The 18042-nt window shown below is 40.8% G+C and overlaps 2 protein-coding genes across 7 annotated transcripts; one reads left to right on the top strand and one right to left on the bottom strand.

Moving 5' to 3' along the window:
- Nucleotides 1-2197: 2197 nt before the first annotated feature.
- Nucleotides 2198-8610, bottom strand: cbx1b (chromobox homolog 1b (HP1 beta homolog Drosophila)). Of its 6 annotated transcripts, none has more exons than XM_033610672.2 (6): nt 8417-8610; nt 7152-7233; nt 6729-6885; nt 6408-6561; nt 3064-3158; nt 2198-2888 (listed from the first exon to the last, which is right to left on the bottom strand). In XM_033610672.2, exons 2-6 carry the CDS (start codon nt 7204-7206, stop codon nt 2747-2749), a joined length of 603 nt encoding a protein of 200 aa, XP_033466563.1. In that variant the 5' UTR covers nt 7207-7233; nt 8417-8610; the 3' UTR covers nt 2198-2746. The 6 variants fall into 6 exon arrangements, with proteins under 6 accessions (XP_033466563.1, XP_033466562.1, XP_078019496.1 ...); XM_033610671.2 differs by having other exon boundaries at nt 8428-8610; XM_078163370.1 differs by lacking the exon at nt 8417-8610 and adding an exon at nt 8093-8395.
- A 3782-nt stretch (nt 8611-12392) lies between these two features.
- Nucleotides 12393-16657, top strand: mrpl10 (mitochondrial ribosomal protein L10). Its single transcript, XM_033610938.2, has 5 exons — nt 12393-12516; nt 13440-13609; nt 14249-14413; nt 15421-15565; nt 16025-16657. Exons 1-5 carry the CDS (start codon nt 12426-12428, stop codon nt 16261-16263), a joined length of 810 nt encoding a protein of 269 aa, XP_033466829.1. The 5' UTR covers nt 12393-12425; the 3' UTR covers nt 16264-16657.
- Nucleotides 16658-18042: the final 1385 nt, after the last annotated feature.

Below are 18042 nucleotides of genomic sequence, written 5' to 3'. Positions count from 1 at the left end.
ACTGTACAATACGGGTCAAAAAGTAGGTGTCTATAGTTATCTGGATTTTGGGGGGCTCCAGGTTTCAATCTGCAAAGTTATCCTGATGACTTGAAAGACCTGCTTGTTGGAAAGGGCTTCAGGACTGTAAACGATACGTCAATTAATCAAGTTGTTGGTCAGCAGAAAAAGGTCAGCAATTTTGATAATCGATCAAATGTTTAAGTACTTTCTCAAAAAAAGAAAAACCAAACATTTGATGATTGCTAGTTTATACTCGTGTCAACCTCAGTAGATGATGCACAAGCTAGAAGCATCCTCAGAGGCGTTTACGCTCAGTGTGTTCATTGCAACAAGCTTCGAACTGCAAGGGGTTGAACAAACTAAGTTTTCTATACTATAAGAAAAACTAATGTCAATGAAGAACATTATCTTCCACACCCTGCGGCAGAAGGCGTCTTCTTTCCCCAGTGTGGTGGGCTATTTCTTTACAAGAATTTAAGGGCATTTGACTCTCCCCATGGTCTGTCAGTGAAGAGTCGTAGAGATGTCAGTATGGGCTAACCTGTTCAGCCAGTCTCCCCTTAAAGGTGGCCATATTGACCTGAAATGTTGGGGGCCTAGTTACAAAAATTCAGAGGAGCACGACTGTCTTTGGAGCTCAACGCAAAAGATGTGATGACGTTCTTGCCTTACAGTAAATAGAGTACTGCAGGAATGACTCCTAAAACCTGGAGATGAGTTAGCATTTTTGCACTCCAGTTGACTCACCTTGAAGTCAGTGGGTCTTTATAAAGGGTTTTGGTTAGATGTCTGAAATAAGGTCTGTGGTTAACACCAGCATGAGAGACTTTCTTTTGTCCTACAACATGAAGTATGTCAGTATAGTGTTGTCACGATACCAAAATCTTTGTTTCGGTACCAATACCAATATGAATTTCGATACTCTTTGGTACTTTTCCTAAGGAAAAGTCCTTTTGGATACAAACCTTTAGAACAATAAATAGTAGGGGTGTAACGGTACCAAAATATCATGGTTCGGTAAGTACCTCGGTACGGACGTCACGGTTTGGTTGCTCAAATGTCCCACCAAGTTTGTGTTGTCTCGTGTTGTCTCCCTTTGCGAGGCAGACTTTTTCTTGTCTTTTTTCACATGCGCCAGCTGCGAATGTTGATACAGGTGTTGTCATACACACCACTTGTTCAATCTGTGCTCCAATAGGAACAAGAAAGGCGTTTGTGTGCATAAATGAGTAAAATAAATTCACTAAATTAATAAACTGAATCAATTTCAAAGTACCGGTATTTTCCAAATGCAGTATAGTACCGTTTGGAATACTCTAGTACCGCAGTACTATTTTAGTACCGGTATACCGTGCAACACTGTCAGTAAATGCTCCAGGTGATAATCTTGAAGCCTTTAGGTGTGTTAGAAAATGACGGTTGCTAACAAGTAGCTGAACAACAGAACTTCATCACGCCAAACATGGCTTTGCAATCTTGTTGTGGTGGCCACGTTAGGTCACGTGACCGTGGTGTAGTTCAATTATAGCCCAACTTTGGCTTTTTACTTTTCATGATTGCATTTACACTTCAAAAATGATAAAGTGGTGTTTATTTGTGAACTTTATCTCGCTGAGCAGAACTGGTGTCAGACTTTTGTTTGCCACAGAGCTTAGTATCTGCAATGATCCAAAATCTAATGGAAAAATACGATAGGCTCTTGTCAAAGGAAGTGGGGCTTTGTTTAATTCCGTGTTAGCCTACAAACAGACATCATCCCTGCAGCACTCTGTTTAATACTTTTAGTATTCGGCTGTGTTTGGACTCGTACTCTTGTAATGAAAAATGATCTGAAGCTCAATACTGAGATTGCTCCGTAAATAGCTTTCTAATAAAACATAAATATAGCAAGTTTCGATCAACCCAACATCAAATTGAGGTTTAAATTTCAACTTTTGCTTTAAACTCCGCCCATCCTGTTTAAGCCCCGCCCAACCTCATTAAGCCCCGCACATCCACAGCACAGATACAGGCAATGGTTTTCTCACTTATTTCTGTCAGTTTTTTACAACATCAGTTTGGCTACTGTGATGCGCATTTTTCACTATTTCCATATGTTTTATTGACAATATGATGAGTCTAAAACGAATCGTTAGTTGCAGCCCTGCTGCGTAATAATCCTGTCACGTTTAAAGTGATCCCAGTTGAAACAGAGTTAACAAAAAGTGGTTTATTGTCCAAAACTGACAAGCAAGACATAGTCATGAAAAACACTACAAAGATTACCAATAGCCAGATCAATCACTGAAAAGCTGATAACCGTACATCAAACAAGTCCTAAGGAAACAGCTAATGGACACAGCTTTGCCGTCGAAAGCACTAATGAACCAAGTATAAAAAAAATGGCGCACTAATGAAATAAAAACATCACCTCACTGATACATTGTCATAGCAAGATGATGAGCACTGGACCGAATGCCGTGTGAAAAGGATACTGAAACGACCGACAGGCTTTCTCAAAACTCAAGTCAATACTGTAAATTAACACTGTGTTTAACATTTCAGCTGTCAAGCAAATCTGAAGCATATTTACAGGTAGATTATATCCAGATAAAAGTATAATCAAATGAGTGATACTGCACCATAAGACAAATGAGTCCGATGATGTCTTGCTTGTCCCCCCTCCCCCCCCAACCTCCCAAATCCCATCAAAAGTACAATGAAGTTCAAAACTACAGTTTCTTTCTCTCCCCTGCCCCTTGTGTTAGTTTTTGTCATCCTTTTTCTCGTCTTCGGTGGGATACGAGTGCCAAGTGAGTCTCTCTTCATAGAACGAGATGACCACCTGCGGACACTTGACGTTGGCCTCCTTCGCCGGCACCAGGTCAGCTTCATCAGAGTTTTTCCTGCATGGGCGAACAACACAAACACACACATCAAACTGACTTGCATCTGGCGCACACAGACAAATATTTTATAGCAGCATTTTATTTCCCCAACAGTCGAGGCAGTTATCCAGTCGCTAACGTTCCTGTTTCAACAGCTGCCCGGCAGATAGTGTGCCGCGCGGCGCATACAAACCATTTCATGAGGAACATGAGCTCTCCTGTGGAATCTGTGGCACCAATAATCCTTTCTGGATCCAGTCCTCGAGCAAAGCCCCTTAGCTTCTCTGTCTGAGGATCAAATGACAGAATACAACTTCAATCACAAACAGCTTTGGAAACTGCTGAGAGAATAGAAAATGAAGGAGACATATTGAACTTGTGGTTGAATGCATGTGGAGCAAATGTTTGAAGATTTCATATGGTTGTGTGCAGCTTTTTCCTTCTACATATTTGTAGGGCTGCAATGAGTACTTTATGTTTTTGATTGTTGTTTTGTCAGTAAAATGTCGGAAAATACTGAAAAATGTCTGTTAGAAACTGACAACCCAAAGTGATGTCTCCACGTCTTCCTTCTTAAAACCAACTGTCTAAAACCCTGACGACATTCAGTTTACTGTAGTGTATGACAAAGAAAAGCATCAAACCCTCACGTTTGAGAAGATGGTGAACAATGTTTGGCAATGACTAAAATCATCAAAATAGTTGAGGTTAAAGGGAACTATTGATATTTTTAACCTGGACTCTTTTACCCATGTTTTTGTGTCAAAGTGATCAGTGGAGACAACATTTTTGTAACTGGTCCAGTATTGAGAGACTGCTGCAGCTACAGTGGCGACACAGGCTGCCTTTTTGCTAAGCCCCGCCCCTTTGTGATGGTCCGACAAGCTGTCAGAGTAAGCATGGAGCCCACACTGTCACTAACTGCACTCCCTGAAGAAATATTACATATTTTTGGACAAATGAAAGAGTGATTCCAGAGAGAAGCAGACAGAGGGGTCTGCAGTCTGTGTTTGAAGGATATATCCAGGATGTCAAACTGACTCAGCAGCAACAACAGGTTAAAAAGACAAAGATAGTTAGAAGCTAAAGCCGAACTATAGGCTACAGATCACAGTGTAAAAGTGAACCACCACATCACTGCTGATCGCCACACAAGACAATGAACATAAAGGGAAACTTTGCTGATATTGAACCAGTTGTGTGGCATCATGGTGTGTGCAGATGAACAGTGTTTGGCTTCCATGTGACGACACACAGCTGGTTGAATATGAGCAAAGTGTCCCTGCTTCCCTTCACCAGTTCCTGTACAGCAGGGTCGGTCTTTGTTTCACTGTTGTAATCATTAAAAAGCAAAAGCAGCATGTGTATATATTCAGCAGGCTATATCTTCAGTAGCTAGCTAGCTAACCCTACACTTTTTAGGGTTTAATTTTGGTTTTGGAACAGGGAAGAAACGTATATCTTTTTCCAACCTCTCCAGGTAACGAGTATCATTAATACACGACGTGCCCCAGGCACAACATTTAGCTCTAATCCACAAAACCAGCCTGAAAATGAAGGAAATCTGAAGCGACTGCATTAGAGTCAATGGAGCACAGCTGGGTTGTTGTCGGACCCTGGTCTGAGCCGGCCTGATGCTACTTTACGATTGGACTGTGTCCAGTAGCAGGACTTAGTTAAGGGTCAGTTTTTACAGGTAATTGTGTACTGTCAACTAAAAGTTCTTGCTGCTACCGATGGGCTCAGATTGTTATTTCAATAGTCTGACATTACAGAAAAGACCCAACAGAGAAAGTAAATACTTTTTCCTCACCTTTCGCTGATCCGTTAAAGTCTTGTTCTAAAATCTTGCAAAATTTTCCACATCACCAAAATCAGGTTAATATTCAGCCATGATACACAAAGCCTCATAGATAACACTAAGCTATGCTGTCTACTCCACCTCTCGCAAGATTTCAGAACAAGACTTCTCATTGAGCGAGACTTGGTTGGAAAGGTGGACTTAATTCCTCTGCAAAGTCTTTTCCATAATGTAGTCAGATACTTCTAAAAACAATCCGAGCAATCAGTGGCCAAACAAGCACTTCCAGTGGATGTAAATTAATGGTGCACAATTGCCCGTAGAGTTTACATTGCTGCCTGTTTTGCTGCTGCAGCTGGAGCAGTGTCTCAATACTGGACCAATTTCAAGACTTCCTGGTCTGCTTGCGTGACTGTTGTAAAGTCCAGCCATTCAGGATTCATCCTGAGAGCTGCCTGTACTGTATAGTGGGTGTGTGACCACACAAAGGGTATCCTACATGTGGAGGAGGGAGTCTGTTATTGGTTGACTTATCCCAAAGAAAGGCGCTCTCAAAGTGTGCACCTGAACTCCCATATGGTCGGGAAACCAGCATCCTGCTTTATCACGAACCCGTGATGTGGCGAGCCTTGATGTGGTTTACAGTTGCCTAAACTACAATAAACACCTGTCGCCTGCAACTCTTCATCTAACCGACTCACTGTGGCTGGTTTGTGTTTTACTGTTCTTTCCTGGCAATGTTTGCGACTGCTCTGCCCACAAAAATGTCCATCTCACGCTGTGTGGATCAAAAAGGGTTTTATTTTGTGCCTCTGCCTTTTCTTTTGTTCTTCAACAAGCAGCAGAGCGAAGCAAAGAAAACAGCTCAACAGTGACGGGTACAACTTTTTTATTAGACATATTATTACATATTACACGTTATCACTGACGAGGCTGAATCTGATTTACAGTGGTGTCAAAAAATATTAGACTACTTGGTTTGGTTTCCACAGTTGGTCAACAGACACAGATTAGTTGTGTCCTCGTGCAGATGTAAAACGTACATGCATGTTGGTGATCAGCAGACCTTTGGCTGTCGTCTTTGTGGTGTTCAGTAGAAACTTTTAACAGAAAATATGGTTCCTTAAAAGAATACTTCACCTGCAAAATGACAATTTGTATGTAAATTACGCAGCCAAAGTTGCGTTTAAATCACGAAGAGAACTTTGTTTTTCTTGCACCCCTCCACTGTGGGCGGAGAATCCAAAAAAGTTGAACATTCTTCATGAATTTAAGTAAACGGGGAAAGCGTTTAAAAACAACAAAACTGATTAAAACATCTGCTCACAAGCTCTCACACATCTCGTGCAGTATAATCCAAGTCTCATTTATCTGGTCGTATGTTCAGTACTTCCCAAACACTTCCCAAAAATGCAAAAACTGGGCGTATGACTAGATAAATAAGACTTGGATTACACTGCAGGAGTTGTGCGAGTGTTTGCAAAGAGATGTTTTAGTATAGTTTTGCTGTTGTTAAATGTGGTTTCCATTTACTTTAGGTCATGAACTATTTTTGCCCTTTTTAGATTCTTCGTTTGAGAAAAAGTTTTATACACAAATTCAAGGTAACACACAGTGAGTAACTGATATACAGATGGTAATTTTGCGGGTCAAGTATTCTTTAATTAACCCCAATATCATTTATGAATGACAGACCATTTTTGGACTCTTAACAGAAACAAAGAATTGTGACTTACATCGTCTTTTTTCTTCTTCGTTCGACTCTCGTCTCCATCTGCATCCCCGGCTGCCTTCCTCTTTCCGTCGTGTGCTGATTTCTGGGACTGCAGGAATTCTGCAATCAAATCTGGACAGTCCAGATTGTCTTCTGGCTCCCATGTGTTATCTTCCCTGCCGACACAAGTGCATGAAAATGCAGTTAATTAATATCATAGTCACCTGTAAAAAATACCGGTTATAATTTTGATGCAATCTCTGATTTAGAGGAACGTCTAAATTGGATAATGACAGGAAAAGATGGAGTGGATGAGTGATGAGTTTCCCCCAAAAACACTCACTCAGAGAAGCCTTTCCACTTGAGAAGATACTCTACTCTTCCTTTCACCACTCGCCGATTCAGGACCTTTTCCACCACGTATTCCTCCTCCTCCTCCTCTTCCTCTGCCACTTCATCTGGCTTCTTGTCCTTCTTCTCGGCTGTGGTCATTTTGCTCTCTGATGGGTTAGAAATAATGAGCAGAGAGTTACTGGTCCTGGAGACACCCACCCTTTTAATGGCTGCTGAACCTTGTAAATTTAAAACTGTTAATACTGAGAGTTTAAGACGTTCACATGTGTTTTGGACACTTGTCGAGTGCCGTTTCAAATGGGTTACAAACATTTACAGTGCCACACATTACTTGACTCACTCCTCGACTCTTGACACACGGACAGAGTGATACAGAGACATTTATGTTAGAGAAATAATGATTATATTAAACCTTCTGTAACAGCGGGAACATCGTTAGGGGGCTCTGTAGTCAGGCTCATACTCATCAGGTAGACCTGGGGACCAGCAGGTTCCTGGTCAACGTCAAGATTGTTGCATCGTGGAAGCATGCGAGAACCAACGTGGTGGAGAGGAGAGAACAGCATTGGGTTTATTTAGGATACAAGGGTAACAATGTGAGGCAATGGAGATTACCAGCAATCTGAGTGTTGCGCTGGTACTTTTAAAAACCCACTGTGTGCATGATGGTTGTGTCAAAGACTGCCTGATCTGCATTGCCTGAAGTTACCCACGTACCATCACCTTATGACATGGTGTAAGCTCACTGGATCTCTTAGAGGGGGGGGGGGGGGGGGGTGTTACAAGTATAAAAATGTGGCCTAAAGTACATATATAATGATATTTTCTTTTGTAGGTGTGTCTTACAACTCTGTGATGCACGGTTTATAGTGTCATATCACCATTTTACTTACATGTAGCTGCATCTTCTCACATTTTTATCAAGATCTCCATTGAGTCTTATCGCCTACTGCTGCTGTGCATGTCTGCATATTTCATAAATGTGTGTTGATGCTTCATTTCTGCATGCATTCTGCATTTCTTCTGTTGCTCTGCTTTCAAAACATCTCCTAGCCACCAAAGTTGCAAGTTAACCAGCCAGCTAACACTGGCACATTCACAGCCATGTTAATACATGTGCATTGTCCTCATCAAAGAGTAAATAAATGACATTTTTATGACTTTACTAATTGATAATCCAGCGGTGGCAGACGGTGCCATGGCGGTGCCAGCATCAACAACAGTGCACAGGACGTTTGCAGCACCTGGCGGCAGCTTACTATACTTTATCAGTGAGTCAATGTACAGCTCATGTTCATATCATATGCTATGCTTTAACATAGTTTAAAATCACATAGTTGTGATGCAACATACATCCCATTCAGGGGTGTTAAAGAAGACCCAGAAGAACACACGGCACGACAAAGCCTCGGAGGGAGCCTCAGTTTGCAGCTAGCTGTGTCTCCTCCATATTGCCTTGGCGTTAGCAGCACCTCCTGCCCCTCACACACTCCTGTGGACGTCTGTCGGCTATAACAATGATGCTGTCCGGTGTGAAACGTGACTCCTGAGCTAACTAGTGTCCGTCCCCATTGAAAACATGCACATTAACGGCTAGCTAACGTCAAGACTCGTGCACATCCAAACGTTACCGAGACACGTTTGGAGGGAGGAGGGAAGACAAAAATTAAAACTCACCGGTGACTTACAATTTAATATATTTTTTCTAAACTTCCACCCGAAGTGATATAAAACAACACGGTGGTCTTTGCGTCGTGATTGTGTATCGATAACGTCGCTGTTTGCCTTGATTTGTAGGTAAACACAGAGCCGCTAGCTTGACTACACTCAACTGTATCGTTTCCGCCCCTTTGTCTGGAAGCAGAGAAGAAGAACAAAGTGCACTCCAGTGGGCCGCGCAGCTTCACTGATCTCAAACCATGTGGATTGACTCATGAAGGTAACCTGATACAGTGGAGCTGCGCGTGTGTGATGTGTAGATCTGTTGCTGCACAGTGTGAGCAAACGGCGGACTGGCTCAACGGAGCGGTCCTCTCTGCATTCATACACACAGCTGATAAATCAATACCACATGTACACTAGATCAACTGTACTTTATTTGTACTTTTCTGATCCCAAAGGAATGTGACCAAGTACATTTACTCAAGTGCTGCAAGTCTCAGTTTCATACATTTAATTTACCCTGTTAATCAGTTTTTTTTTGGTTTTTTTAAAAAAAAATTTTAAAATTTATTTAAAAGGGACAATGCACATTAATGAACATCAGTAAAAACAGTGTAAATGTGCCGACGTTAGCACAACGCTAATTCACATTCGGAGTCCCTTGGCAGGTAACAAAAATACACAATTTAAGTAGGAAGTAACAACAATAAAAAACAGGGGATTTCACATTCAAACATAGCAGCTAATGGGTCTATGAAGTGCAAAGTGCCAATTTACAGTATCAGTTTTTTAAAGTGCATGGTTGCCTATTTAAAGTGCGTAATATGAAGTAGTATACTATATAAATAAATCTGTTCGCCCAGTTGGGTCAGTCCATTCCTGTCGCCTGGAATAGGCCAAGCCACTGGGGTTCTGCTAATCAGTACCGTATAAGAAAACCAAACATACAATACAATCAAATTTGACAAGGCAGAAAACATTCAGGACACAAAATACAAAAGGGATGAGTGTATGATAATTGAAGAGAAATGTGGTGCAGGTCTGCACTCATACAGACACGCACCACATAACTGTACAGATTAGTGATGATTACAATGTTGATTGGTTTTAAGCCAGTTTTTGAGATGAGTTTTGAATGTACCAAGTGTGGGGTATTCTCTTATTGTGCCAACCGCCAGAAAATGTAGAAGAAGAAGAATGCGAGACTTGTTTTGTTTCTGGTTCTGCGGAAAACTCACGCAAGTTCGTAGTGTTTCCATTAAATGTACGGACTTTCGGGAAAACTACGAACTTGCACGAGTTTTCCGCAGAACCGGAAACAAAACAAGTCTCGCATTCTTCTTCTACTTTTTCTGGCGGTTGACAACCAGCTTGTAAATGCATTACCGCCTTCCTGACCCGGAGTGTGGATATCACCATGGAGAGAGGTGCGCTACATCAGACTTAATTCAAACATAACTGTTTCCATCCCCCGTTTTGCGAATCAACATTTTTTTAAATCAACCAAAACCCGGCTAAAGCGAGCGTATTTTAGTTTGTGCGAATCAGGGGATTTTAATTCGAATTTTGGCGTTTCCATCATAATTTTCCGACGCAATACTTCTAGATACGCATCTAAACAAGCTTGTGCAAGACCATGAGACATGGGCACCGCCTTCATGTGTGTTCACGTGCTTTCGCGCGCATGCGTGAGCACGGTGCACAGAGAGGCAGTTAGAGCTACAGGCTACAATGAGGCTAAAAACAGAGTTCAAATGAGGTTTTTCCAAACAACTTTTTATGTCGGGGCTTCAGGACACTTGGATCACTACGGACGAGCAGTATGGAGATATTTTGTGGTTTCAATTATGTGTTTTTGGACGTTTGAATCTGGGGCGCCGTCAGCCTCCATTAGGTGGAGTTGTGTTGCTACCTCCTCTCCCCTTGGATCTCCACAAGTGTTGCGAGGACTCTAAAACTTCACCTGAGCTTCCCTCGGCATATGGGTGAGTAGATAATGGCTGAATTTTCACTTTTGGGTGCACTATCCCTTTAATGGCAAGGGAAACTTCTTTATGAATTTGTTGATTTTGTATGGAAAATATTATGTTCACAAATGTAAATGGTCTCAAAGGAAACCAAGGATACAAAAATAGAAATTCACCACTATATTCAAACACTACACCAAAGCTCAAAGAACATTGGACATATATAGGACACTGAAAACCTCTGTGTGACAGTTATGAACTGAAACCCCTCATGTACATATGTGTATATATGCATAGTTCTTTGTTTGTTTGTCTTGTTTGTTTATTTATGTTAGGTGTGTAAATACTGGACATGCATGGAGTGAAATAAAGGGAAAAAAAGTCTAAATTTCAACTCAACTTTATGTATATAGCACCTTTCATACAAACATCAGCCCAAAGTGCTTCACATGACAAAACTGGAACCACGCAGACACAAGACAATAAAATATTTAAAAAGCAAAGCAACCAAAAGAAAGCAAACTAACAAAATAAGATGAAAATAAATAACACCCTCTTTATACTTATACTCCACCACATTTCAGGGGGAATGTTTTTTTTTTTTTACTTCACTAGAGTTACAAATTAAGATTTTCACATACAAAACATATGAAGAGGTTTTAAAATATTATGTTTTTTGAACAAATTAAGCTACAGTTTATACAAGTACAGTTGAAACAGTTAGTTGACTGACAGAAAATTAAAGGGATAGTTCAGATTTTTTTGAAGTGGGGTTGTATGGGGTACTCATTCATAGTCAGTGTATTACATACAGTAGATGTCAGTTGCTATGCCCCTAGTTTGGAGAAGCAGGCTGGAGTCCAACACAGAAGCTTAGCAATGCACTGCTGTGAGTGGGGTCAGCAAAAACACATTTTATCTACTCAAAAAAAATCTCACCTGAAAAAATCCACATCAGTTTGAGTGTGTGCTATAGTCAGAATATTTTTACTGCTTTATCTTACTGTCAGACAGTGATTTTCAACAAGAAAATTAAGTCATTATTTTGCTTTCTTCCAAACCAGACTCCATAGAGAAAAACAGTAATTTAACATTGCTGAACACAGGAGCTGCTGCTCTACTGCTGCCTCCAACAGTTATTTTATTTATCTTATTGTGTGACTCTGGCGGTTGAATGGTTTAGTTTGGATTCACCACCAAAGTCACACAGTAAAACAAACTAACTAACTGATCACGGCAGCAGTAGACCAGCAGCTCTTGTGTTCAGTGAGCTAAAATTGCTGTTTTTGTCAATGGAGTTTGGTGATTTTGACGAGAGCATAGACAGGGAAGTTGTTAATGGCTTCCCCATTGGGACAGGCTGTCTGATGGAAAGGTAAATCGGTAAAAAATACTCCCAATATAGCATACACTAACACTAATATTAGGTGGAACTTTTTTCAGGTGGCTTAAATTAATTTTGTTGCTGCCTCCCACCCACAGCAGTACATTGCCTTGCTTTCATGTCAGACTCAGACATGGAGACATGCCTGCCTCTCCAAACTAGGAATGTGCTGACCGACATCAACTGTATGTAATATACTGACCATGAGTAAGTACCTCATACAACCCCACTTCAAAAAAATCCAAACTATCCCTTTAAACATAAAGTATTTTGATGGTTTAAGTCATTTTTTATGTAAGAACATTTAATGGTTTCAGCTTCACAAATAAACAACAGTAGTTTTACATTAATGCATGAATTATAATAATAATAACAATAACAACAATAAGAATGATAATAATAATATAATGACGTAATTTATAGACTAATCGTAGGCCTATTTGAAACAGGGACATTTTTCTACTTTTAAGATTTTAAGTACATTTTCCTGATTATAATTGTTCACTTTTAATAAAATAACATTTTCTATAAAGTATTTTTACTGTAACAGGATATTTTCATATAGTATAATTAGTTCTTTAACCTAAGTCAAGAAACATTTCTTCCGCCACTGGATATGGATCGATTTCCACAACTATCTATTATGATTCTGTTTCTTCCGAGATGACAGTGAATGCAGCACTTGTGCCTTCGTCACTTCCTGAACAACATCTTCCTGTTAGAAATGGCGGCGACCTTGTGTGTGAAATTACTACCGAAACAGGGTAATGTAGATTTAATACTGCATTTCTGACGCTAGCTATCTGTCTGTAATGAGTTAGTACTTTATTACCTGTTTTTATAGAACTATTTAAAGCTAACAGTGTTAGCTGCGCTTCAGTTTAACAGCGGTTTAGATAAGCTAGCTGTGTTTAGTTAGCCGGTGTTAGCACGGCTGCCTCAGGCTTGTCTGTTATGTTAGCAGATGTTAGTCTTTTCTGTTAAATAAACTAAATAACAAAATACATATTTCGTATACAGGGGGGTAGTATACAATTAGAACCATATCAAAAGAGCCAGGGATATATCAAACCAGACAAAAATATTATAAATCATACCGATATTAAGAGTCATGCTAGCTTGTTTGTTACTCGAATTTTAAAGTAGTTTTTCATGTTGCCGAACATCCTTTATAAAAACGATAAGATAAGCGATTTTATTGCTAAAGTTACATTTATAGAAGAACAAAGTTGCCAACATCATTATTTAATTTAATGGGCTTTTTTCTTGAGTTTTTGAAGAAACCAATCACCAAGTCTTTAAAGATAAGATGAAAGACAAATCTGCTAAGGTCTTGCCAGATGTCTAGCTGTAAAAATAGGTGTAAAACTTGCTGAATATCATCATAGAAAGAGAAGTGTATGTTTGTCCTTTTTTTATATGTGGCAGGTTAGCATTTATGAATAATTTTGAAGGATACCTCCCAACCTTCTTCTGATATATATCATTTATAAACCCATGTCAGTGTGGAAATGTATGACTAGGAAAGACATGTATTTTGCTGCAGGCCGAACTACAGTCCTATAAAGCAACAAGCTGCCTGTTGCAATGGCATCAAAAGCTACAGCAAATTCCTTGAGGTTGCAAATTTGTATGTAGGTAAGAATTCTCTGTACAGCGAGTGTTTAACACATGTTGTGTCTTTCAGGATGGCTTCCCCTGACACAGAGTGTTCGGCACGGCTCCAAAGCCGTGACACGCCACATGCGACCAATGCACTTCCTCAAACAGAAGCTCATGGCTGTCACACAGTACGTTCCTCCCAAACGGGTCATTCCTCGAGGAGCCTATCCATCCAAGAGCAAACACATGCAGGAGGTAACACTCATCCCCTTCTCATCTTTCCTCTGACACACATAAAGAGCCAAGAGCTGATATATTGGATAAGGCTGCTAGTGAGTTGTTGGATTGCCAGTGCTGCATATCATGTGTTCACTACAAGTTTATGGACACCAAAACATTTTATTCCAAAAGCATGGACATTAATCTGCTGCTATAGCGATAGTTCCCAGTCTTCAATTTTCAGACACTCTTTCATTAAAGATAATCCAGGAACTCTAATGTCTGATGAATACCGTACTCTTTCAGTAGTTGCATGTTTATGACTGTAACACTGTCTTGGAGTTAGATTGATTTGAGACCTGATAATACCTGCCAGTTTCATCAGGATTTAGAGTCTACAGCTTTCCCCCTCAAACTAAGGTATCACAACAAGTAAAAAAGTTTTGCTGGTATGAATATGAAAACTCAGGTATCACATTGGCATTAATATAGCAGAAATTCTGATGATATCTTTAGACTAAATACATTGCCGTCATCCTTAAACCTTGTGCACTCATTGGAGCAGTATTCACACCATGGCTGATAATAGAATGAAGGAGGGACCATTGTTTTTCCTTGTCTCAGACCGTAGGTTAGAAGCTCCACTTCATATGAGACACTCTTTTATTCCTCCAGGATAGTCCGTTCATGTTAATGATGAAGAGGAATGTGAAAGCCGTGTTCCAGGAGTCTAAGATGATCGCTGTGGTCCAGAACAACGGCAGTAACTCTGAGGACATGATGATTCTCAGACACAGACTTCATAAACATGGCATCACTGTCAAGTTCTTCCCCAACCAGGTAATAATAGAATTGTTTCATCTGTGGTGTTTATGTGTTTGTTTCCAACAGATGGACTCTCTGCCATCAGAAGACTTGTTGGTTACTAGTTATTGTTTTGTTTATCAGGAGATATTACATGCAATTAGGCGTTAAGTGGTTAAACTCCTGCCTTAAGCCTAGTTCACATGACACGATTTCCACCCTGATTTTGTGTCGCGGAGACTATCGTAATCTTTTAAGTGTTCATACCTGGCGACGTGTGTTTCTGTCAGTGGGAGTCTCCCCAACTGCGTTATGACCTGTGTGTGCACACCACAAGATTTCTCCACCGAGCCCTCGCCGACTGAGCCCCAGATAACGCGGTGACGTCACCAAACTACATTTTTTAACTTGGAGACGACACATCGTAAAGGCATGGATAATTCTTCCCAGTGTTGCATCAGATCTGCCTCCAGGGCCTGGGTCCAAACACTACGCGCTCCCCGTGATCCTGTGGACGCCGCCATTGTTGTTGTTGCTTGCCGGCTTGACTCGTCCTCCTCACATTTCTTCCGTCCTACTGCGTGCTGATGTGGGACGTATCCCGCCTCTCATTGGCTGATGCTCTTTGTCAGTCGTGTCACACTTCTCCAGTTTTCTAGCATGCCAGATATCCAGTCCCAGTCACAGACGAGGGGGCGACTTGCTCGTAGGCTTGTTCAAACATGAGAACTCGTTGTGGCAGACTATCTGCCGACTCACCTCCGACCCAAGGTGGCTCTCAAGATCCTCTGCGACGTCAGAATCGTGTAATGTGAACTAGGCTTTAGTCTCACTTAATCTATTTCCACAAATGAATTTCAGGCTGTGAAACATGCATCATCTCTGTAGCTGCTGCTTATTAGTAAAACAGCCACTAAGAACGTGACTGAGATCTGTTTCCTTTACGTAAAACACATATCATGCCAAACAACTCTGAAACCCTGAAATCTTAGTTTCTTTTTTTATCTTAGTTTGTCCTAATCTTTAATCGTGCTTTCTTTCAGGTGATGCGGTCCTTCCTAAAAGACAGTGTTTACTCCAACATGGCTCCTCTGTTCCTCTGTCCCACAGTTCTGTTTGTGAGTAAAGAGACAAAAGTGAAGGAGATGCTGGTGACTCTGAGGGGCAGCCCACAGATGACACTCCTGGGTACGTTTATTCTCTGTGTCTGCATGCAAGGAAGAACTTTGTGAGGGAGAGTGATCATTTTATAATGTTTGCTGCAGACTAAGATTGCACATACATGACATGATGCCTCAGGAACTTACAAACTTGCATAAAAATTGTGTGTCTATAAATGCTTTATTTCATTTGGGTTTTGATTGTGATTTGGGTTTTTTTTTGCTGAAGACAATTTATTAGCAGTGTAGTAACAAAATACTAACAAACAGGAACTTAATTTCATGTCCTAAAAGTGTGTTTGCATCAGTTTAAGAGAGAGAACTAATAAAGCTTTAAAATAAAATGCAGTTATACACAAATTCATTCACATAATTACTAAAATGAAATTATGAAATTCATATTTTACACATCTGAATCTCATTGCATTTAACTGAAAAACATATTGAACAGACAGTGACCACTGAACCATTGCTCCCCTCTCAACAGGAGCCTGTATAGACAACACGTTGCTGAGTGCACAGGGGGTGGTGAACTACTCCAAACTATCCTCAATGACCGTCGTCCAGGGCGAACTGGTCGGCGGGTTGACAATGCTGACCTCCCAAACAGCCTCCATGCTGCACCGCCAGCCAGCCCACCTGTCCGCCCTCCTGCAGCAGTATGTCAAACAGCAGAGCTCGGAGAGCGGCGCAGAGGAAGCGTCTAAAGCAGAGGAGGCCTCGTAGAGCTGCGGAGGGAATGACTGGGACCTTCACCTTGCAGATTTCCAGCTGCTTGGAATTACGAGGGACGGATGGGTTGGATGCATATTTAGAATTTGTTGTAAATCAGCACCAAAGTTCCACTTCAAACTTTTAAGATTCGTCCTAAAAAAAAGTTGGTGGCCACGATCTTAAAGTTTGACTGGAGCTAAATTCAACTCAGTCATTCAATGTGCATCCACCTGTGGGAGCAGTGAGGCTGCTGTGAACGAAGGAGTCTGCAGACTTGACTGATTTTAGTGCATCTCGACCTGTCAGTGGAAGTCTTGGATGGACAGTGCTGCGAAAATGTCAGTGTCACCCAAGCAATACATTTATTTAAGGATATAGTCACACATGAATAAAATATTTCAATACAGTCGGCTGCTCTGTCTCATTTGTTTGGATTTAGGAATTGCAAGATTTGTAAGACGCATTTGAATTTTTAATGTTAGTTTGAGCTACTTGGCATGTTCGCACCGTCAATTTACGTCCACTAAAGGTGCTTGTTTTTGTGACGGCCAGGCTCAGATTGTTAATATAATTTTTGGCAGCATTATGGAAAGGATCCCTACAGAAATGCACCTTTTTGTTTAACCAGTAAAAGCCCCAAAATCTCCATCGCCAAACCCACCAGACTCCATTTATAAAAACATCTTTTTCATCTTCATAAAACACACTTCATTCAAAGTCGACAGAAACAAAATAAAACTTGCAAAAAACATCTTGCGTCGTTTTTCCACTGCTCCGACAATCACCAGCTCTGGTTTGGAAAAATAAACCCTTAATTCACCCAGGTGGATTTGAAAACATGCTGCCTCTATACACGCTAAAATTACTCTTTATTTAAATGGAGTCTGGTGTGTTTGGAGATCACGATCCCGTGGCTGTTTGTGGTTAAACAAAATGGATCTTACTCTATAACAAACAGGTCTATCTCTGTAGGGATCCTCTCCATAATGTTTTGGGACACATAGTATAACAATGTGCGCCTGTCAGTTGCAAAACAAACACTTGTAGTGGACGTGTGTTGATGGTGCAAACACTTCTGAGTGATTGTGTTGCAGCCTGTTTCGCTTTTACTATAGTTTGCTTAATACTGGACCAATTTCAAAAATTGTTTTTCCCTTGAATCACTTAGTCCAAAGGTCGGCAACTTGCAGCTCCAGAGCCACATGCGGCTCTTTGCCCCTCTGCAGTGGCTCCATGTGGCTATGACAATTATACGTACATATTTTCATTTATCACCATTGTAAACCTCAAGAAGTTATTACATTCTCCAACTGTAAAAATGTGCAGCCTATACACCTAACAAGTAAAACGTTTTAACATTTCATCAAGTAAAATGTGCGTCATACATCTACGGCCTCGCACCTTTTCCTCTGAATTTTGCCAAACCTCAGCAGAAGTAGTTCGTCTTGAGTCTACCTAGCGAGGCTAACTATGGATTCCAATTTCTTGTCTTCCTCCTTGAAATACTTCCCCATAACCTCCTCCTGATCTTTGTGTAGTTGAGTCATCATAGGCTGTTTAACTGCAGTAGGTTTCCCTTTGCTCCGCATCTGCTTGCACTTTTGACTAAAGTAGTAATAATATAAAAGCTGACCACACAGTTGCAGGGTTTTTTTTGAATGTTTGAAGGAGGATGGAGGCCAATGTTCTCCATGCCGCTGCCATGACACTGGAAACAAGTGTCTGTGAATACTCCAAATCTATATAAGGGAAAGTCTTGAAGGAAAATAAAGACTTCAATAAAGTATGGAC

The sequence above is a fragment of the Epinephelus lanceolatus genome, chromosome 21, assembly GCF_041903045.1.
Source record: "Epinephelus lanceolatus isolate andai-2023 chromosome 21, ASM4190304v1, whole genome shotgun sequence".
Classification (NCBI taxonomy): domain Eukaryota; kingdom Metazoa; phylum Chordata; class Actinopteri; order Perciformes; family Serranidae; genus Epinephelus; species Epinephelus lanceolatus.
The sequence above is the reverse complement of the archived record's forward strand: the minus strand, read 5'-3'. Positions and strand labels throughout refer to the sequence as shown.

Coding starts and splice junctions, on each gene's coding strand:
- cbx1b (XM_033610670.2), bottom strand. Junction 6,562..6,728: donor AAGTGGAAAGGCTTCTCTGA/GTGAGTGTTTTT, acceptor TTGTGTCGGCAG/GGAAGATAACACATGGGAGC. Junction 2,889..3,063: donor CTCATGTTCCTCATGAAATG/GTTTGTATGCGC, acceptor TCGCCCATGCAG/GAAAAACTCTGATGAAGCTG.
- mrpl10 (XM_033610938.2), top strand. CDS start 12,426: ATGCAGCACTTGTGCCTTCGTCACTTCCTGAACAACATCTTCCTGTTA. Junction 12,517..13,439: donor GAAATTACTACCGAAACAGG/GTAATGTAGATT, acceptor TGTGTCTTTCAG/GATGGCTTCCCCTGACACAG. Junction 15,566..16,024: donor CCCACAGATGACACTCCTGG/GTACGTTTATTC, acceptor CCCTCTCAACAG/GAGCCTGTATAGACAACACG.